Here is a 23,244-nt window from a genome sequence, read left to right as displayed (position 1 = left end):
TGATGTGTTTCATGAATGAGGCCTGTAGGTGTGTTTGTTTTTCCCATCTCCGCTGATTGCAATTAAATCAACCGTAAGCAAGTACTTTACAATCAATGCGCTTGTGAATCATCCAGTGGCTTGTAAAGTACACAAACATGCTGATTTGCGCGCAGATCTCCTCCGATTATGAAAACAATCAAAAGTGTTTGTTTTAAAATGTTTCGTTTATTTGTACTTGTTTTCGTCACGACTGTGGTCTTCTCAGTTTAGCCTCTGTTTGTGAGGCCATTTGTGAAAATGTTACTGTCTGTTGTTCTTTTTGTGAATTTCTGTAGGTAAGCATTAGAAAATATCCTCATTGAAATGAGTTGCAATACATGTAGAATATTTCAACAGGGCTTTATGGAAGTATACGGATGAGCTGGAGGTGATTTAATGGCCTACATGCCGTTTTGGGGCATAAAAGCATTATATATTTCAGATAATGTTACTTGATGAAAACTGCAATTACATTAAGCCACTTTTACGTTAATTTATATTCAGTTTCTCACACTCGTACACTTTAGGACAGCTGGTTTTAAGGTACTGACCTGCCAGCTTTTTGTTTTTGTCACACTTTACAAGAAAGTATTTCAGCAGATCAGAGTCATATATGCAATAAAAAGCTGTATTTTGAAGTAGGTTTTCTGTATGTCTGTATGACTTGTAGGTGTCATCAGGTGCTTTGTCTTTCTTTCTTTTTAAGATTTTCTGTCTTCTTATTCTTTGTTCAAGTTTGAGGCTCTTGACTCGTCCAGTCCAGTGTTTTTTGACCCTGACACGATCATTTTCACCCACTTGTGAGATTGTGACACCATTCTGTGATTTACTGCCACTTAAAGTGATAGTGATAGTGACCCTCAGGTTGACGGTAGCCATTGACTTCCATAGTGTATTGTGGAAGTCAATGGCTACCGTCAACTCTTTGGTAAGAAGAACGAAACTGGAGCGTGAAAACATTTTTGGCTAAACTATGCCTTTAAACTTTTTTTGTACCATCTGAGATTCTTCACATTTTATGCATATATTGCAAACATCTTTCAGTGGAGTTTATTTGAGAGCAGCTTCAACAGTTTTAAGACAATCGTCGATCAACAAGACACTCTCAGAGCAAAACAAAGGTCAAATCTGATTCACATATAACAACGATACTAAATGACTCCAGCCTGACTGTACGGAAATACTGTTACATACTGCTATTAAACAGATTCTCTGTACTTTTTTCAGGCACGCTAAAAATTTCAATCATCCAGGTCGGGAAGTGTTTATATTAAACAACAGCTGAGTCATCCTGGAGAAGTTAGGCCACTTTCTACAGCGCTTCTAGATGAAAGTCTGTAAAGGTATCATGTTAATACTGTAGGTTATGAAATCTGTCAATAACATTTCTATGTTGTATTTCAACCCTCAAAAAGAAAAGTGAGATATTATGCCATGCATAAGGAAATGAAGCTTATTTTAAGACAAATAAGATGTCTGCATTGTTATGTAATCTATCAGAGTCAGAAATTAACTTCCTCATAACCTCATAAATTCAAGACAAAGGGGCAAAAAATGCCCCTGCACAATTAAACAATGTATTAGGGCTGTCGCGATTAAAATGAAATGTGAAAATGAATGAAAAGTGTCAATTTGCGAAATGACTTGCTTTTAGATGCTGTTTTGTGCAGTGTTGAGCCTTATAACCAATCAAATGCGTTTCTGTTGAAATTAGGAATGCAGTGGCCAATCAGAGGCGCTTAGATTAGTCTGCAGTAAAAACAACGGCGCTGTTATTAATTGCGCAAGCTCACGAATTCCCTCATTATAAACAACACAGTGCAGGTACAACGTAAATGAAAGATTAATTTTATAGCTTCAGTGATTATAACGGGAGTTTTTGCATAACTTGCGCTAGATTTTTTGTCTGTGAAGCCAGAATGTGACGTGCCCAAAACGCAGACACAAAACATTTTTATATTGTATTTTATGGTGATATTAATGATCATTATAAAAAAGCAATAAACTATGATTTTGGTCAAAATATTGCAGCCCTATGAGCTCCTATTTGTTTACATGTATAATGTACACTACCAGTCAAAAGTTTTTGAACAGTAAGGTTTTTAAAGAAGACTCTTTTGCTCACCAAGCCTGCCTTTATTTGATCTGAAGTACAGCAAAAGCTGTTAACATTTTGAAATATTTTTACTATTTAAAATAACTGTTTGCTATTTGAATATATTTCAAAATGTAATTTATTCTTGTGATTTCAAAGCGAATTTTTAGCATCATTACTCCAGTCACATGATCCTTTAGAAATCATTCTAATAATCTGATTTGCTGCTTAAAAAACCATTATTATTATTATTATGTTGAAAACAGTGGAGTAGGCTCCTTTGGTGAATAGATTTAAAGCATCCTTGCTAAATAAAAGTAGTAATTTCTGTCATTTCTGGTATAGAGTACAATTTTACAAAAGCTTTTTATTTGAGATAAATGCTGATCTTTTGGATCTTTCTATTCATCAAAGAATCCTGAGAAAAATGTACTCAACTGTTTTAAATGTTAATAATAAAAAATATTTTTTGAATCAGCATATTAGAATGATTTCTGAAGGATCATGTGACACTGAAGACTGGAGTAATGATGCTGAAAATGTAGCTTTGATCGCAGGAATAAATTATATTTTAAAATATATTCAAATAGAAAGCAGTTATTTGAAATAGTAAAAATATTTCAGAATATTACTGCTTTTGCTGTACTTTGGACCAAATAAATGCATGGTTGGTGAGCAGAAGAGACTTCTTAAAAAAACATTAAAAAATCTTACTGTTCAAAAACTTTTGACTGATAGAATAGATACAATTATAAACAGTTTGTTATTGAAAGCAGTCATATTTAAAGTAGTTAACTTCCGATCCTGATATATGAGTTTAGGGTGAAATGTGACTTTGAAATGTTATTTCTTACAAGGTTTAAGATTCCTTTAAGGTGAAAGGTATAGTTCACGCAAAAAAAAAATGTTCACCCTCAAGTGGTTTCAAACCTGAATTTCCTTCTTTTTTTCTGTTGAACACAAAATAACTTTTTGTTTGATAGATGTTGGTAATCCTGGCATTGACTTTCACGGTATGGAAAAAAAAAAAAACTCAAGTCAATGGCTACCGTCAACTATCCGGTTACCAATATTCCTTTGAAAGTTTCACAGAAGTAAAAACTCATACAGGTTAGTTAATAACTTGAGGATGAGTTCATGCCACAATTTTCATTTTTGGGTGGACTATCACTTTCACCCATATGTCATGATTTATTCGTTACGGTATATCACCGACATCTTGTACACACTGTTTATACACAACTAGATGTTATCGCATTTTGCTTTGTGGACTAATGAATGTTCACTTTGTCACTAAAAACATGATCTTATCACACTCCCAACAGAGTTTGAGATGGAGCCAAGATATTTTACTCTTTTCCCTTGTCACTAGTGATTTTTAGTAGCTTTAAGATTTTTTTTCACAAGCTCCAGTGGAAATGTTTAATGAATGCGTCCGTTCATCCCTTCCTACCTTTATTAATATTGCAGTTAAGTGAGAAAATAGATCCCAAACAAACAGTTGCACTCAGCACAGTATAAGTCATGGGCTTGTACACTCTTAAAAATAAAGGTGCTATAAAAGGTTCTTAACAGCGATGCCACAGAAGAACCATTTTTGATTCCGCAATGAACCATTCAGTCAAAGGTTCTTTTAAAGAACCATCTCTTTCTTACCTTTTTATAATCGGAAGAACTTTCTTTTGCCACAAAGAACCTTTTGTGAAACAGAATAGTTCTTCAGATCTTAAAGAAAAAATGTAAAACAAAAAAGGTTTTTCTATGGCATTGTGAAGCACCTTTGTTTTTAAGAGTGTATCTGACTCCTTTTTTAAATAGTAGTATCACAGAAACCTTAATAGAAACTAGTTCACTTTACTGAAAAGGCCTCGAAACATTGACGTCATTTCTTTACAGTCAACAGTACCCTAAATGGTAATCATAAATGCAGTTTGCTCATGTTACGTTTTAAAAAGAAACTGTCCCTTACTGCTGTTTTTGTCTACTTCGTTGGATTTTACCTCTAATAAGCTCTGTCTGTTTTTCTTTTCTATCTATCTGTCATTCTCATACATACCATACACACGCATTAATACACATGCACACACTTTGAAGGTATCCTCTCAATCAACATAGTTATCAGTTGTGGAGTCTGATTTTGAGAGACACAGACATATTTACAATCTGGGGGTCACAGTTTGAGACGGTAAAATGAGTGATCAGGGCGACGTGAACTCTGTTAGATTTTGGTCCTTGGGGATTAAAACCTTCACAAAGACTGTATTTTTTTTTTTTATACAATTAACCAATATGAATGGATATGGCAGTATGAATAAATATATAACTATATATTATTAAGAGGTGTGTGAACTTTTCTGTTATTGTTTGGACAGATGTTTGACCCTTTTCGACAGGGTTGACGTGGAGGTTCAGAGACAATAAAATTGTTTTTGAATTGCTCTTCAGAGTTTGTAATTGAAACTGCAAATATTTATGAAAATACTATTTAATACACTACCTGTCAAAAGTTTTTGAACAGTAAGTTTTTTTTAATGTTTTTCACCAAGCCTGCATTTATTTGATCTAAAGTACAGCAAAAACAGTAAAATTTGTAACTATTTTTACAATTTAAAATAATTGTTTTCTATGTGAATATATTTTAAAAAGTGATTTATTTCTGTGAATTTAAAGCTGGATTTTTAGCATCATTACTCCAGTCTTCAGCGTCACACGATCCTTCGGAAATCATTCTTATATGCAGATTCGCTGTTCAAGAAACATTTATTATTATTATCAATATTTGAAACAGCTGAGTAAAAAATTTTTCAGGATTCTTTGATGAATAGAAAGATCCAAAGATCAGCATTTATCTGAAATAAAAGCTTTTGTAACATTATACACCATATTATTCAAAAGCTTAGAGTCAGTATTTTTTAAATTAGAAAACATTAGGGCTGTCCCCGAATAGTCGAAGATTCGATGCATCGATATGCGGAGCCTGATTCGACCACCGATCTCACAGTCGAATCTTCGCGGGTGAAACGAGCATCATACCATTTTGCCAATATGGGGGTGCTCAATGTCTAATTGCACACAGAACTACTGGTTTTGTACGGTTATATTAAGTTATATACAGCCTTTGATTATGATAATGCAGTAAAAACAAAAGTGAAAAGAATGAAGCGTTCAGTAAATATTTTTAACGTGTTTGTGAATAATTCCAACCACCCCTGTGACAAATTTAATTTTCACTTTCTCTGATGCATGACGAGATGAGGACCATCTTGACGCGTTTTTGCAGTTGGAGGCGCCTCTTTTGAATGGTTTTCTGTTGGCAGTGAGCGTTCTGTGCCCTGTTTATGCGCCCCCGGCTGCTGCGCCTCGCGTTTTGCAGGAGCGCTCTGAGCGCCTGAAGTTGAAAAAAAAAAAATCAACTCTGAGCGGAAAAACACCCAACGTCATTCGCGTTCTTTTCCATTGTCCAATCGAATGAATGGAGATGCGGGTCTTCTGTTGTGATGGCGAAAGTTTACCGTTGCTTAAAAAGTCCGGAGACTGCAAGAAATGGAGGAGAAACCTTTGGTGTCTATCGTGGGTAACCCGGAGCTGTATTATTTAGGGTTTCTGCTAATATGACAGTAATGAAGTTAGAGCGCTCGCGCTATAATCCTTTGAATTGACTGACAGGACAGCTGTTTTGGTCGTTGCTTAGCAACATAAAAAAACCGCAGCACACTGCTCTTTCATTAAAAGTCACCAAAAAAGGCAGTGCTGTGCGCCTCGCGTTTTTAGAACTAAAAGACGCGTTCTGTGTTTTTATTTAAACCTAAATAAGTTTGTCTGTCAGTTGGCAGGCAGTTTTGGTCGCTTATAAAATAAAATAAAAATAGTTTTACCCTCCTGCTGACTATAGTGTCGTGCCCCTCCCAACCCATTCACACACGCACATAAGATGATTCGACTATCGGTCGACTATAGAAAGATTCGAAAATTCTGATTCGACTATGAAAATTCATAGTCGGGGACAGCCCTAGAAAACATAATACTTTTCTTTGGCGAGGATGCTTTAAATTGATCAAAAGTGATGATAAAAACATGTATAATGTCACAATAGGTTTCTATTTCAGATAAATGCTGTTCTTCTGAACTTTCTATTCATCAAAAAAACTGAAAAAAAAAAATCAACTCAGCTGTTTTTAACATAACAGAGTAGCAAATCAGAATACCATAATGATTTCTGAAGGATCATGTGACTGTAGTAATGATGCTAAAAATGCAGCTTTGTAATCACAGAAATAAATTACATTTTAAAACATATTCAGATATAGTAAAAACACTTATTTTAAATAGTAAAAATATATTTAAAAATTTCACTGTTTTGCTGTACTTTGGATTAAGTAAATGCAGGCTTGGTGAGCAGAAGAGACTTTATAAAAAAAATAAAAAAAAACATTAAAAATCCTACTGTGCAAAAACTTTTGACTGGTATAATCAGAAATCCACCAAACAAACAATGTGATAAATGGAAGCAGTGTATGAATGTATGAAAAGCTTTATGATTTACCTCAAGTGTCTTTATTCACCAGAAGAGGGCAGTAAAACTATTCCTGAACTAGAGGTTTGAAAGTCAAATCCCAGAACTCATTGAAACTGTGCAGAGTCATATAAACTAGCTATGTCACAACCTGCGCAATAAACTAGTTTGACCTGGATCAGATGAGTGTGAGTAAAAAAAACTGACGTACATCTGAGACTATTTTTGTGCTGGTATGATAAACAGAGATCACAAGTAAAGTGACGTGTGTTTGAGAAACTAAAATTCAGCATGATACTGCGAGATAACGCAAGTACATATTTGTTGGTGTGTAATGCTTCGATGCCTTTGAAAGAAGAAAATACAGGCATAAGTACCATGTTTTGTTACATGCTCATTTAAAAAGTCCTTTGGGTGAAATGGTAAAGTTTTAAAGAAGAATTCCCAGCTTTACAAAAATGTTGCTTGGCATAAACGGGATAAGATTAATGCATTGCTACTTATTTGACATGTGAAATAGGCCCATAGCTGTGCTAGAGGCAAGAAATGTGCTGTTGCTGGCATTTTAGCACTTGCTAGTTATGAAAGGAATTTACAGTCTAAATTTGACTTTTGCATACCTGAAATGCTTCTATTTGTCTTCTCAACCAGAGCGCTCCTTATAAAAAGGATAGTTAATCCCTAAACAAACATTGTGTTCAAAGATTACACATCCTTGTGACTGTGTCCAGTTTGCTCTTTTATCATAGAATTTTAATACAGTTTTTAAGTCTCTCATACACTTTGCAGAATCTGCAAAATAGTAATTATTTTACCAAAATAACAGGGAACATACAAAATGCATGTTATTTTTTATTTAGTACTACTGACTTGAATAAGATCTTTCACATAAAAGACGTTTACACACAGTCCATAATAAAAATAAAAATTACCCCGTTCAAAAGTTTACATTCACTTGATTCTTAATACTGTATGATTGTGTGTTTTTTTTTTTTTGTTTGTTTAGTGGTAGTTGTTTATGAGTCTCTTGTTTTTCCTAAACAGTTAAACTGCCTGCTGTTCTTCAGAAAAAAATCTTTCAGGTCCCGCAAATTCTTTGGTTTTGCAGCATTTTATGTATTTGAACCCTTTCCAACAATGTCGACCTTATGATTTTTAAATCCAGGGGACAACTGAGAGACTCATATGCAACTATTACAGAAGGTGCAAATGCTCACTGAGGCTCCAGAAGGAAAAACAATGAATTAAAAGGGGGTGAATAGTTTTGAACAGAATGAAGATGTGTGCATTTTTCTTATTTTGCCTAAATATCTTATTTTTCATTTAGTACTGCCTTTCAGAAGCTACAGAGGATACTTACATGTTCCTCAGAAGACAAAAGTTAAATTTACTTTGATCTTTATATACCAAAAGTTTTCACCCCCTGGCTCTAATGCATTGTGTTTCCTTGTGAAGCATCAGTAAGCATTTGAACCTTTTATAATAGTTGCACTCAGTTGTCCTCAGTGTGAAAAGATGAATCTCAAAATTATACCGTCATTGTTGGAAAGGGTTCAAATACACAAAAATGCTGAAAAAAATTGTGGGACCTTTTTTTCCCGAAGAACAGCAGGCAGTTTAACTGTTCAGGACAAACAATGTACTCATGAACAACTATCACTAAACAAAACAAAACTGCTGTGGATTATTCAGGTAACAAAACTTAAGAATCAAGTGTATGTAAACTTTTTTTAACCCTTGTGTGACCTTATGGACATTTTTGTCCATTTCAGTTTTGTTTTTTGCTTTTTGTAAAAAAAAATCTGCTTAGCATTTAATATATGGAAATTAACTACTATTTTTTTCATTAAAAAACACCTGTGGCATTATGTAAACAAACCAGCATTTAAAGGGTTATAATTCTGGAAATTATGGAAATGTTTGGTATCTATGGATAGAACAGATGCTGGTTAAAAAATCGCCATCAGTGAAAGTGGAAAAAAATCAATAATCATATTTTTATGACCATTTTGCACCTATGTGTATTTTTTTTTTTTTTGATGCACAAGGGTTAAACTGGGTCATTTTTAAAATCCAACTATTATTTTCTCTTGTGGACTATATGTAAACACCTTTTATGTGAAATATCTTAGTCAAAAAATAAAAATAAAAATAAAATAACATACATTTTGTATGAAGGTGTATGTAAACTTTTGACCTTGCTAATTAAGTTGATTGTTAAACGAGCTCCACCTGTGCTGAATTGGTTGATTATCGGAACGGAACATTCTCCTCCTGCCCTTTGTTAATAAAACATAACTTAACCGAAACAGTAACAGGGTATTTTATAAAACAGAAATCAAAGAGAACACCAATAAGGTGGATATTTAGGAAACAAAACTCGGTCAGTGTCTATCATTTGTCACTCAGCGATACTCATCTCAGCAGCGTACAGTTGTGCCTCAGCACCGTTAAATGGCTAGAAACACCGCGCTTTTTATGTTTTTTTTTTTTTAAAGGATCACTTGCCGGTATTTGTACTTGAGTCGCCCCAGAGCCGTTGAGCGTGTCGAAATTGTTATGAACCTGTTGACGTTTCTTGTAACGTACAAATGTAAACACAACATTGGCAAGCGTGGTAGTAAACCAGCATCGTGTTTGATGACAACAGAAGAATCAAGGTGAGTCATTCTGCCACGAGGCACGAGCAATTTGTCTTTTCGCATGTACACATTACATTTACATTTAGTCATTTAGCAGACGCCTTTATCCAAAGCGACATACAAATGAAGACAATGGAAGCAATCAAAATCAACAAAAGACTTGGCAGAGCTGGCTACATGTAATTTTGATTATGCTATAAGATTCGAAAAATTACGTAGGGCTACTTGTAATTAGATAAGGCTAAGTTACATTTAAAATACTCCTAATCAGACTACAGTTACTTTTTACGTATTACATCATTTTGTTATGTAATTACATACACATGTTATTTTAACAATAGCAATAATCTATTCGTAATTTATTGATTGTCCCTAATTCCTCATTGTCATTATTTAAATTTTCCTTTCTAAAATAGCCTACCATTTATATACAAAAGTCTTTAATTTCTGTGAACATCCACACAGAGATCAGTCATTAGTTATGACTAAACAGCATTTGTTGGTTATATTACCATGTATTACTTTTAGTGCTGTCAGTTGTTAAAAAAACAACAACAATTAATTGCACATTTTTTTTCTGAAATTAATCGTGATTAATCCCACCTACCATTAAACTTCTTATACTTTTATATTGCAATAATTTTACATTCAATCTTCAAATTAATGTAGAAAGTACATTAAGAAAGTATATTTTTAATATTTGTTTAATGCCATTTTTTTTTTTAATGACGGAAGGCAAGTATCACTGATTTTTTTTCCTAATATTTAAGCACTGACTATAGCCATTCAAGGACCTTTCCCACTATCTCTCTCCCACTTCCTGTCATTACTGATCTGTCCTATCACAATAAAGGCAAAAATGCCCAAAAAATAAATCTTAAAAACAAACAAGAAAAATATAGCCTAATTTAATAAAGTCTAAATTAAATAAAGATAAAGCTTAAAACTACGTAAGTTATTGAATTCCTATTTTTAATTTTGTTCTTTGATTAAAGGGGTCCTATTATGCTTTTTCACTTTTTGAATTTCAGCCAGTGTGTGGTGTGTATGTTTGGGCATTAAAAAAAAAAAACATCTATAAAGTTCAAATCTCAAAGTCTAGTCCAAAGGGAGATATTTAGTTTTTTAAAAATCCCTTTTCAAAAACTACAATGAATGGCTCCTTTGGACTACAGCTTTTGTTTTCCAGATGCTATTATGTCACAACGTAAATCCCGCCTACGGAAATTCAAATCGTTGGCGTGTGAGGGGAGGGACGAGGTGGGGGATTCGCCTTTAGCGATGTAGCATGGACAGCCATTTCTGGAATGCTTTAGCGAGCCGCGGGGCGAGCATTGACTGAAGTGGCCGCAAACTGCTCCTGTCACTGTGTCGGAGCCGCGCCATTGACGTGTGCGGTGCAGCGGTTCAAAACACAAGGGGCGACTGATGTAAACACAAGCATTAACTAGAGTGACGATCATCAGTTTCCGAGTCGGAGCTGTGCCGTAGACGTGTGCAGTGTGTGGTAAGAGATGTATTCATCATACAGTGTAGATATCTTCACTAGCCTTATGCTGAAGCTGGTTTCGGGCATGTAAATGGTTAAATACATTAGTACAATAATGATAATATCATGTATCTGCGATCTCGCAGGCTGACAATAGGACCAGCAATACTGTAGTGTTTTATTTACTCACCCTTCATGCATCCTAGGTGTATATGACTTTCTTCTTTCAGACTAATGCAATTGGAGTTATATTAAAAATAATCCTGGCACTGCCAAACTTTAGAAATGAACGGCATAAACGAGTGTTTCTCTCCATCAGTCCAAAACAAGTCGATCCATAATAAAATGTGCCTCGCATGGCACTTTCACCGGGGTGGTCGGTAAAAGCCCCCTTTAGTGATCTGGGGCCGGATTCACGAAACATTCTTAAGAAGAATTTTCTTCTTAACTGCCATTTTCTTCTTAATTTTTAAAATAAGAAAAAAGTTAAGAATATTTTGTATTCCCAAAAAAATCATCTTAAGAATATTCTTATCTTTTTACTTAAGATTGTTCTTAAGACAAAAATTAAGAAAATTCTAATTCTTGAAAAGAATCTTCTTAAAAACCATCGTAAATAACTTCTTAAAGTTAGGATAGCCCGAGACTTGTCTTAAATCCCAAATAGTAATAATTATTTAATTAATTGATTGGGTTATTTCAAATTAACTGTTATATTTAAGCATTGCAACACTACTAGCTACATATAATACATTAGGACTATTAATAGAGATGAGCATGAGTTCGCTGAAGTGACATGACTGATAATGTAAACAATGATCTGTCATGATTAGCCTATGTATGACCCTACTTTTTGCCGACATCAAAACTTAGTAGCAACTCTACAAAATCAAGTCAGATAGGGAGATTTGATTAAACATTTTTTTATTTTACTTGGCCGATAAATACGACATAATCTTTGGCCGTATTTAGCGCATATGTGCAGGACGCGTTTGCTGTAGCAGCGCACACACATACCTTAAGCGTTCATTCGGACGAGGGAACAAAAACAACACAAAAGTGAATAAAACTGATCACCAAAGCTTAAGACAGACCCTTTAAAATTAACGGTTCAAAAACACGGCGCATTAAAAACATAAAGCCGAGCGCCAGTCAATGTCGTGATGAAAATGTGCGTGCTTATGATTATTAGGATAATCTGCCGAAAAAAAGACGTTGAAGTGTTTATAAATGCGTCTTCAGCCATGTATTCACTCAGGTAGATGTATCTTTTTTTTTTTTTCTTAAGAAAAAAATTAAGATGTTCTTAAGAATGTATTTGAGAACTTCTTAAGATTTTTTCAAGAATTGCACATAAGAACATTCTTACGAACTTCTTAGAATTTATCTTAAGAAATTTCTTAATTTATTTCTTAAGAAGATATTCGTGAATCCAGCCCCAGATGTGTTTTTGTAAGAAAGAGATCCATATTTAAAACATAAGAATCACTTTAATCTAGTTTGCTGCTGTGGGAAGGGGCGTGACAGTACTATACGCCATCTAAGCTGTTCGCCAATTGCAACGCAGTGGGACTGCTAACCAATCACAATACATTTGGTTTTTCAGAAGGTGGAACCCAGGAACTAATCGAGCCATTTGTGCCAGCCTGCACTGTAAAAAGTTTTCAGCAGCTGCCTTACGTTTTTAAGTTAAATCAGCTTAAAACTACAAGTATTTTTTTTTACTTATTACAATTAAAATGAGTTGATATAACTTGTGAGTTTAAATGACTTAAGTTGGTTTAACATGTTCTAGTGCACCACCAAAACAAAATAAAGACTTTGTAAAAGAGCATAATAGGACCCCTTTAACAGACATTACAGCAGCTGGTTATTAGGATATTTTGGCTGCTGTTACTTTAAAAGCTGCCGCTGCTGAACTAGATCTGGCACTGCTTTAAATGAGACTCATAAACAATACATACTTGCATTCACCGTTATAAAGCAGCTTTAATCGTCTTTTTCGTAACTTCATGTCTTAACTGACCACATTGCACACTCTCGTAGTTTCATTTGGGTTGGAATACGATACAGCGCTTTAAAGAGGTCATATGATGTTGCTAAAAAGAGCATTATTTTGTGTATATGGTGTTATACAATGTGTTTTTGCAGTTTGAGGTTCAAAACACATTTTCCACATGCTGTACATTGTTGTTGCTCCTCTTTGCCCTGCCTTTTTGAAATGCTTCAATTTTTACAAAACTCATCGTTGTTGATCCAGTGCGTTGTGATTGGCCAAATACTTCAAGGTGCAATACTGCGTGTGAAAGAAAAGTTATGCCCCTAACCATGTTGTGATGACCTTTCTCAGCGTGACGATACAGAAACAATAAAACCCATTATAAACGAGCCATTTGTTGCATCCAGTCGGGAAAGAACTACTGATTATAATGACTCTTGGTCATTAATGGTCTTTTTATGCGTTGCGGCGCCGCGTAAACATAACACCATGTCTGCATTTTCAATCGTAGAACGAGAAACAAGCACTCTACACTTCTCAAAACTCACGTTTGAATAGTCAGTAGCAAATTCTTAAAATATATAAAACGTACTTACAGGCCGTCAGTCAAAAGTGCAGACTGTCCTTGCAACATTGGAATTGTCCCACTTAATAGCCTTAACACTTTCTGTACAGCTGGCATTGTAAGCTGCCCTCTCTTTCACCTGTTGTTGTGTGTGGTGTTTTTTTTTTTTGCATGATCATGGTTCTCTGATGTTGGTTAATGGTCACATAACATGCAAGTAAAACATAAAATATTTAATTTTTTCAGGAGTAGTGATGCTAAAAAATGTAGCCACAGGAATAAATTACATTTTAAAACATATTCAAATAGAAAGTCTATAAGAATTAATGTGTTTTGCAGTGCAGTTTCCTTGTGTTAATATTTTGTAGTTTTCTTGTCTTTCGCAGTTTGCTTCAGTTAAGAGTGTGATGACACAGTTCTGTCTGGGAATGTTTTGTCTGTCTGTTTCAGGGTTATCTGTCGGCAGGAAACCAGTTGAGTGCGGCTGCACTATCTTCCTCTCTTCCTTATAGTTGCTCTGGATCATCTGTATTTTTCCTTCCCATATGTAGAAGTATTTTCTTAAATGATATGTGAACCCCCGCCTACATGAAGGCTTGTAAGGGTGCTGTATAAAAGATGGGACTGCCCCATCTTCTTTGATAGATAACAATAAACCAACTTGTATTAGACTTTGGTGTGTTGTTGTCTATCCCAAGCGCGCTTGTTGCTGATCCACTCGACAGACCTGAGAAACTGCAGTGACCCAGAATAGAGGTTCTAACAATTTGGTGACCGCGACGTGATGTCTCTGATCAGGTAAGATGAAGTATAATTTGTCTATCTGATTAGTGACATTATTGTTCGTTATGAATAGACACGATGAAGTAATTTGTATGTCTAAGTAGATACGATGAAGTAGTTTGTCTATCTAGATATTGCGCAGACCAGGTAAGGTGAAGTACAGTTTGCCTATCTGAAGGCTGCCGCAAATACATTGCGAGGACCAGGTAAGGTGAAGTATAGTTTGCCTATCTGACGGCCGCCGCAATATTCTCAGTATCATATGTCTGAGTACTCTGTAGGCCTAATAGAAAAATTAACTGAGTTCTGGGAAAGGGTTAACATGAAACACCCTGAGATCCCTAAAGCTAACTCACACCCCTTTGAAGTGGGCAATCAAGTATTGATAAAGAAACTAAAAACCGGGGGCCTTAATGACTCTCTGTATGATGGGCCTACAGAGATACTAGCTGTGACCAGAACTGCTGTTTTAACTGATCTTTTTCCACAGTGGATTCATGCAACCAGAGTGAAACCCTTGAAATGAAGAACAATGTATTACATGTACTAACTGTTTTTGTTTTCCAGAGCAATAACCTGTATTGTCCTAGCTGGTACCCAACGCTTCAAAGGAGGAGGCCAAAAGAAACCTCTTCTGGCAGTATGCCAACTGGACAGCGCGTCAACTGACCAATGAATCATGTGTGGTGTGTCAAGAATTATTCCGCACCACAATAACTGTATCCTTGAAACCATTTGTCTATAACTGTGAACCCCCCCCAATTTCACTGTGTTCTGTACATATTATGCAGGGAAAATGTATGTATGGTCTCCTAGGTGTGTAAAGAGGGTAACGACACCCTATACTGATGAAACTAAACGGTACCATAATTACTGTTGTATGAATGAAACGTGCAAGAAAGAAGGTAGTGCATCAAGTAAAACTGAAACTGTTGATGTAAAAGTTAGCCTGGTGTTACCAGAAGGTTTTATGTTTCCTTATTGTTTTAATGGGACATCAGGTGAAAGCGTGACAGGTATAAGTGCTACAAATTGTAAATAAATAATAAACCAAGGGCAGGGTATAGAAAGGTGGCTGCAAAGCTACTGTCCAAGGTTCGAGAGGGGCTCATGTGAGAAGAACACCGCAGCATGTGCTAAGGGAAATAATAGAACTGTTTGTTACACCTCTAGGAACACTGCCTGCATTGAATTGCTCACGCTCTGTGAAGACCCCTGGCCAGCGAAAGGTGCAGTGCTGGCTGATGACTGGTACTGGTACTGTGGTGAGGACACTGTAAACAACACTTACAGGATGAGCTGGACAGGCCTCTGTGCACCAGTGCAGCTGCAACATCGTGTGACTGTTATGCATACACAACGTGATTTGTCTTTCAGGAGCAAACGATCAGTGGACAACGAGGACGTCCCTGATGAACATCAGATGAGGTCACACTGGACTCGGTTCTGGAAGTCTATGGTACCTCAGTTCAGCGTCTCTGACCTACTGAGACAACAGAACATCATGCATTATCGACTGGCATCATTTGTTAACAGCACCACAGCTGCACTGGTAGGGGTACAAAGCGAGCTGCATGCACTGAGACAGGTGGTCGTGCAGAACCGGTTGGCCCTGGACATGCTTCTTGCCCAGCAGGGAGGGGTTTGTTCTGTTGTAGGTGACAAATGCTGCACATATATACCTGCAAATAATGAGCCCGAGGGATCAATTGGCACTGCTGTAGCTACTATGAAGCAAATCTCATCACACATATATGAGGATGAGCTGAAGTCTAGAACTAACAATTGGAATTGGGGTATTCTCTCTAGCCTATTTGGCACGTTTGCACCTTATGTCTCAATAATAATACCGGTGTTACTTATTTTGTTTTTATTGTGTATTTTTGGTCCATGCATTGTGAAATGTTTCACACAACGTATGTATACTATGGTGTCTGCTATCTCTGCAGGATATCGCCCACTGCCACAGAAGGATAGAGAAGAATCCAGACTCTAGAGGAGAGTCTGGAAGAGGGGCTTATAAGAATTAATGTGTTTTGCAGTGCAGTTTCCTTGAGTTAATATTTTGTAGTTTTCTTGTCTTTCGCAGTTTGCTTCAGTTAAGAGTGTGATGACACAGTTCTGTCTGGGAATGTTTTGTCTGTCTGTTTCAGGGTTATCTGTCGGCAGGAAACCAGTTGAGTGCGGCTGCACTATCTTCCTCTCTTCCTTATAGTTGCTCTGGATCATCTGTATTTTTCCTTCCCATATGTAGAAGTATTTTCTTAAATGATATGTGAACCCCCGCCTACATGAAGGCTTGTAAGGGTGCTGTATAAAAGATGGGGCTGCCCCATCTTCTTTGATAGATAACAATAAACCAACTTGTATTAGACTTTGGTGTGTTGTTGTCTATCCCAAGCGCGCTTGTTGCTGATCCACTCGACAGACCTGAGAAACTGCAGTGACCCAGAATAGAGGTTCTAACAAAGTCATGTTTAATTGGTAAAAATATTTCAAAATTGTATTGTTTTTGCTGTACTTTGGATCAAATAAATGCAGGCTCGTTGAGCAGAAAAGACCAGTGGTCACCTGACTGGTGTGTGCAATTTCTTTTTCAGCTTTTAGAAGAACAAATTAAAATGGAATCTAATTACAAGTACTTCATTTTTGAAACCAGTTTACGTAATTCTGATTACATATACTGTAATTAGTTACTAGCCAGCATTTAATGTACATTATACCCTACATTCATTAAACATGCATAGTTTTTTTCTCTGATTGTTTATATTTTTATTGATGTGCAGAGGATTGGATTTACTGTACTCACTCACTGAAGCAATCACATAACGTAAGATGCAAAATTCAACTGCGTGATTTCGACGTAGTCTTATCTTCACAATACACAACAGCACAGACTAATACTTTGAGGCAATGCATTTACATTTGTGTAGTATAAAACTACTGTAGGTCAGTTCAAACAATGATGGGGTCACTGTAGAAAATTGGCATTTGTGTCAGTCAACATTAAATATTTTCTTCCATAGCATAAACACAGTATATAACATGTAACAATCAAAAATAAATAAATAAATAAAATGTATATCTTATTAGTGTACTTATTCAGTTACAACGCTCAGACTTAGTTTGTTTTTCTTTGTGGTGTTTGAACATCCCAACCGGCTCAACAAAAGAAAAAAAAATGATGCAGCCAAATTAAACACAGAAAAGTTGATCTCTTGAGAAGAAATTCACGAATCTGGCAAAATTCAATATTCCATTGCAATGCAATATTGTTCTGCACTAAGGTAGTGTCTGTGCTTCATGCCCAACCCCTGTGAATCAGAATCTTGTTTTCCTGTTGGAGCTGATTGATGGTTTCATTCTCAAATTTTCCACCATGAATGCCGATTTCATATGAAGTCAAGGTTTTTTCAAAATAATGATGCCAGATTCCATCACTCGTAGCTCCAAACCCAAATACATTCACCTGTAAGAGACAAGAGTTATCAATGCATTAATAGTTTCTGGGACATGATAAAGAAAAGCTAATAAATAAAAAGATAAATATCATAATTTTTTCTTCTTGTCTACAATGTTATTCAGTCTAACAGCCTTGTCAGGCATATTTACAACAAAAATCTATTTATTACGTATTAAAAGACAAATTACTTTCACCCCAAATACTAATTAGTTGTAATTTTACATTTTTAAAATCTGCCACGATCCTAGGTTTTGCCCATTTGTCAGTAAGAATTTTTTACTCCTTTAAAACACAATTAAATTGAATATGCTCCCTTAATCATTTATATATTTTAATATGCACAGGTCAGAATAAGCATGCTGTTTGAATTTTGGGTTGAACTGAATTTAATATGCATTTGCATTAACTTGCACTGGGAACAAGCTTTCATGGTCACAGTTTCCAGATTTCAAAAGTTTTATCCCCCAATCAAAACGTTTTTTTTTTTTTTCGGAAATAGATACATTTTCTGGCCCGCGGTTAAATTAATCTACCCAGCCTGGCAACCATGCACTGTTTTGCTGAAACTAGATCAAACCATGATGCGAGATCTCTTGATTCGTGCTTATTTTAAAGAGCACCTATTATACCCCTTTTTACAAGATGCAATACAAGTCTCAGATATCCCCAGAATGCGTCTGAAGTTTCAATTCAAAATACCCTACAGACCATTTATTATATCATTGTGAAAATGGCTATTTTGAGTGGTATCGCGATAGCAAAACTGTCTCAATATTATCGTGGTCACATGATGATATAGGTCTTCCAGGCAAAAAGTGTAGATTTTTAAAATATTTTAACATAAGAGGTCTTTAAAGTGTTTTGGGCCATTAAGGTTTGGCACACTATCTGTCAAACAAACTAAAACCTGAAAGCACAATATGGCTTAACCCCTTCATCAAGATGCATGTTTCAAAGTTGAAGCGCGTACGTCGTTCAGGCGATCAGCTTGTGATCCGGTGTTTTTCTTGCCTCAGAACGGCTCCTTTCACAGTAAATGCAGTGAACTTGTTTAATTGCATGTGCTGTGAGTTTAGACTGCATTTCGGGACGCAATGGCCAACAGTTATGCTTTATTTTTGTGGCAGATGATTATTTTACTAGATTTGTAGTGAGATGTGTTTTTGTAAGCCTGTTTTCAAGAGTTTTCAGTCAAAATAAAAGTGCAGTATGACTTGCTGACAGCTAGGTTTAAATGGGTCCAGTTACTGCAGCCCAAATTCAAAATATGTCTTTCAAGTGAAAAATTAGGAAAGAAGTATTTTAATTTCCCTACTGTAGAGTAAAGCAAAAATAATATACAAATTTTCATTTACTTTACAGTGCAATTGTTTTACTATATGGCTATTTTTATTGTTGTTATTATTTCATTCTAATTAGTTTGGCTTATAAAACACCAGTGTGGCTTTAATTTAGACTGAGACAGTATATCCCAACTAAAAATAGAGCTGAGTCGCTTTAAAGTCTAGGGTCAAGTCACTGACTTTTTTTCTGATTTAAGTTATCGCAATAAATATTGCATTGTGGACCTTTGAGATATTTTGATATTGTTACATTTCTACATTTGACAGATTCTGTAATCGGCTTGCTCTGAGACACTGCTTATGATTTACGGGGATTAAAAAAAAGCTATTATACAAAATATGATTTTTGTATAATAGGTGCCTATTAAAGTGCAGTAAAACTGATGGAAATTTTAAAGTGACAATAATCGGTAATTATATTTATACAAAAGCTGAGCTGATTCAGTTATTATAAATTAAGGAGAAACCACAAATGACATCACCTTGCTATCCATGGGAGCACATACAATACAAACAGTCCAGCTCCACGTTTCAATGCTAACACTTTCCTGAAAGGCCTTTTGTTTGTGTAAGAAGTCTGCACTGAACTCGTATTCAAGATAAAACCCACAATCAAATATTTGCTGTCATTCTTGGGCTCTATTCTGGTACATGTTGATCCCTGTAAAGACTGACACGCCCGTATTGACGGCAGTATCGTGCCTCACGTAGTTTATGACTCAGAATGGGAGTTTTACCTCGTCACAGATGTGAAGAGCGAATATCAGTGTTAAGAAACCAGTGGATGGATATCTGGCATGACCTTCTGCCCAGTTATCATAGACATATTTGCTGAATTCTGGGTGGACAATCATCACCTAAAAACAATGACAAATATAAAACATGCATTTGTAAGATCAAGTCTGCAATATCAAGATTTCCATACAAATGAAAACAAATCGACATTTGCTATTTGGTTGATCGGTTGATTTTCATGAGAAGGTTTGTGCTATGCACCTTGTCCTTATTTGCTTTGATTGTAGATGGCACTTCCATGTATGTTCTGTAATCGAAAACGTGAGAGATTAACAAACAAAAGGCACATGAATGCGGAAAGTTGTATAAACATTACAGGAAAAACATTTCCCTTCCATCTGTATAAATAGCATTCTCTTAAATTGGCTCTCATCCAAAAAGTTCTTGCAGACTGCTTTTTAACCTTTAACAACAACTGCCTTTATTTACTAAAACTGCCATAGTACGCATTTACATTTTGCAAACATGTTTATTCAAAGCAGCTTACAAATGAGAAGCATCACAAACAAATGAGGCACGTCATAACATTTCTAAACATTTACACAGTAATGATTTTATCTACTTTCCCTTACTTGCACACTGTTAAACAACTATGGTCGTGTTTAAGTCAACTATGACTGCATACAGCTGAGGTTCATTTATTAAATCTCTTTGGTTAAATTTACTTGAATTGATTTAATTTACCTAATATATGGATAAATCTACTGCTGATTTGTTCACATTCGCACCACGGTTACCAGGGTTCAAGCACTTTAAGGCGTGTAAACGCGTATGAAAAAAATGCAAGTCAATAATCCAGGTCATTTACCATAGAAATCTAATATTTGTTTAGGCTTTTGAGTATATTTGGACAGGCCTCTTTTCTAAACAACCCCGTTATGGCTTCCTAAAGGGTAATTTATTTTTATTTTTTAATTATTGACCTAGAGAGTCTAGAGAATTGCACTGTTTTTTTTCCCCATATTGAGTGGAAAAACCTCGGACTAGTTTGCAAAAGTAATTTTTTTTTTTTTACATTTTCTCATTTAACAAATGGTCTGATTGACAGCAGTGGTTGTAGAGGCAATTCATTCAGAAAGAGAAGGTCTGTCATAAGAATAGACGAATATCGTGCGTATGTGTGAAAAAAATACGCAATATACAATAGTTTCCGCCCTTGAAAAATGCGATTTATTTTTTTATTTTTTTCCAAATCATAGTCAAATAAGCCCTCAGAGTTTCGTTTCAATCTTCCTTCATTAAACCTTGTCTAATAGGTGCTTAAAGTTTTTTTTATAATTATTGATATTCACTCTCTAGAGAATCTTCCTGCACTGGATTGGTTACGATCGGGCGAAACACCTAGGACTAGTTCACAAAAGTTGGTTTTTCAAAAATGCAAAATACCCCAAAAATTCTGACATTTGACCTTGTAACAAACTGTTTAGGAGTTTCGTAGGATTGTAAATCTCCAGGGACAGGGTTAGGCACCCCTGTTGTAGGGTTTAGGCTAGAAGGGATACAGCTCTGGCTACTGGGCATGCGCACATCAATCTAATGTTATTTTTATCACACTGTACTAATAATGTAATAATAATAATGTACATAATATTTTTGTATTATAATAAGGGCTAAGTTTAGGGTTGGGGTAGGTATAGACATTAATAAAACACAATCTAACAGGTTGAAAAATTACTTTCGTTGTTAGTTTCTGGTCTTAGTATCCCTTCTAGCCACAACCCTGTTGTAGACCGTGTGAGTACTACCATCCCTCCAAGTATCAAGTCTCTAGGAAATACGGTTTGGTCTGCCAGATCAGTTTTACATGGAGATTGACGATCCTTGGTCACTCTAACAATTACAAAAGAGTTTTAGTGCTATACGCTTGAATGCCTAATAAAAAAATTCAAAAGTCCATCATAAAAAAAACAAGTATTTTAAAATTTGATTAAAGGCTACATTTTTTTTTTATATTAAAAAAAGAATGGACCAAAAACGTCTTTATCAGTCAAGGGAGTGCCCCAATATCCGGGTGCATTGTTACAGTATTCACAAATGAATGTTTAATTCTTACTGTGTGATGTTTTTAGTGGAGAAGGCACTGATGAGCCACTGAATGTCCAGAATCTTAAAGGGAAGAAGCACCAAATGGGTGGAGTTGTCCAAGTCCACGGCGCTCTCGGGATACATAATCCGGTGAGTTGTCTTGGATCCCACATCCTTCTCGTAACCCTCTGTCGGGCCTTTATTTATCCTTACACACACAGGAGATTAAGGTGTGCATAATATTCTAAAGAAAAGCCTTTAGGGTATTTAAGGTATTTTTTTTAACTTCTTTATCTGGAATCACAATGTATTCATAGATATTGATGCTTCTTTATTCTCTAAACTCACATTAACTCGAAGAGTGAAAGACAACCTTAAAAAAGCAACTAAAAACAGTCTCATGTACCTCAAAACAAAGTCATGATGATCTATGAGAGGCCCATAACGGGATCCCAGGAGATTGCCAGAGTTTCCCACCACAGCACAGATTCTGCAGCGATCCGGACCGGCGTCTGAGTAGTGCTCTTTGTCGGGGAAGAGATGAAACAGCTGATCCACCACCCTTGTGTAGTTGCCGGCAGTTGGTGAATATTGTAGCTCCTAAATGGCATTATTAAAGTATATAACATAGAGTAATATATAAAGTAATATTCATCTCCGGAACTAAACATGCAGCCTATGGTGAGCAAAACAGATGTGTTTCAAAAATATTTAAGTTAGTTAGAGCTGTATATTGATTTTTCAGCAATCTTTCTTACCTCCCACCAGCTGGAGACGTTTGCATTTAATACACTGTTGGTGCTATTAAGCAGAATTGGTACGTTGGGGTTGTATCGCTCATTAAACCAGTTACTTTTTCCTCTGTCTGCCATGCAGGCACTGCACGCACACGGGGATCTCTCAGACACAAAACCGTAAGAACCGTAGGTGAAAACCAACAATGAGTTTTGAAGATACAGAATTAACAAGATGGTAGTGGAGCTCAGGAGTGCAGTCATGTAGTGGTGACTTTTCAGTCGTAAAGCCAGCATCTTTTCCACAGTGATGTTTGAGGTTTCGTCACTTCAAATTGAAATGTAATAGACCTATAGAGGGAAAGATAGTGGTTTGTGTTGTCATATAGTAACGGCTATGAATACAATGTATATCACTGCATTAGCAAATGTACAGCTCAGCATTCCTATCGCTTTAATTAGTCCATCCATGTATGTAAACTGAGTAAAATGGCACAGCGACTGAAGAAAGGCACAGCACAGTTAGTTTTAAATGGAGTTTTAAAGATGATATTTGGTAACTGAACAGTTTAATCCCATTGGATGGATTTAAAAAAATTCTATTCAAGTCAAGTTTGGTTTCCAGCAATGATAAAAATAAAAAATAATAATCTTTTTCACACAAGAAAGAAACGGGTTTGGAAAGACACGAAGTGAGGAAATGATGATAAAAAAAATAATTTTGTTTGGGTGGAACATCCCTTTTAAGCAAAACTAATTGCAGTGCCATTGTTCACT

General features: G+C 35.8%; 1 protein-coding gene across 1 annotated transcript; it reads right to left on the bottom strand.

Annotated features, from left to right (window-relative positions):
• Positions 1–16,563: 16,563 nt before the first annotated feature.
• Positions 16,564–22,814, bottom strand: LOC141289641 (CMP-N-acetylneuraminate-beta-galactosamide-alpha-2,3-sialyltransferase 1-like). The gene is made up of 6 exons (XM_073821797.1): positions 22,492–22,814; positions 22,140–22,333; positions 21,762–21,941; positions 19,910–19,955; positions 19,651–19,770; positions 16,564–17,576 (listed from the first exon to the last, which is right to left on the bottom strand). Exons 1-6 carry the CDS (start codon positions 22,762–22,764, stop codon positions 17,409–17,411), a joined length of 981 nt encoding a protein of 326 aa, XP_073677898.1. The 5' UTR covers positions 22,765–22,814; the 3' UTR covers positions 16,564–17,408.
• Positions 22,815–23,244: the final 430 nt, after the last annotated feature.

Source organism: Garra rufa, chromosome 17 (assembly GCF_049309525.1).
Source record: "Garra rufa chromosome 17, GarRuf1.0, whole genome shotgun sequence".
Taxonomy (NCBI): Eukaryota; Metazoa; Chordata; class Actinopteri; order Cypriniformes; family Cyprinidae; genus Garra; species Garra rufa.
Note: the sequence above shows the minus strand (reverse complement) of the source record. Positions and strands in the feature narration are given on the sequence as shown.

What these genes read in the sequence shown, in the direction of transcription:
- LOC141289641 (XM_073821797.1), bottom strand. Translation starts at nt 22,764, where the DNA reads ATGCTGGCTTTACGACTGAAAAGTCACCACTACATGACTGCACTCCTG. An exon ending in TCCACTAAAAACATCACACA is followed by an intron (nt 19,956 to 21,761) that starts GTAAGAATTAAA and finishes TTTCGATTACAG; the next exon opens with AACATACATGGAAGTGCCAT. An exon ending in TCAAAGCAAATAAGGACAAG is followed by an intron (nt 19,771 to 19,909) that starts GTGCATAGCACA and finishes CATTGTTTTTAG; the next exon opens with GTGATGATTGTCCACCCAGA.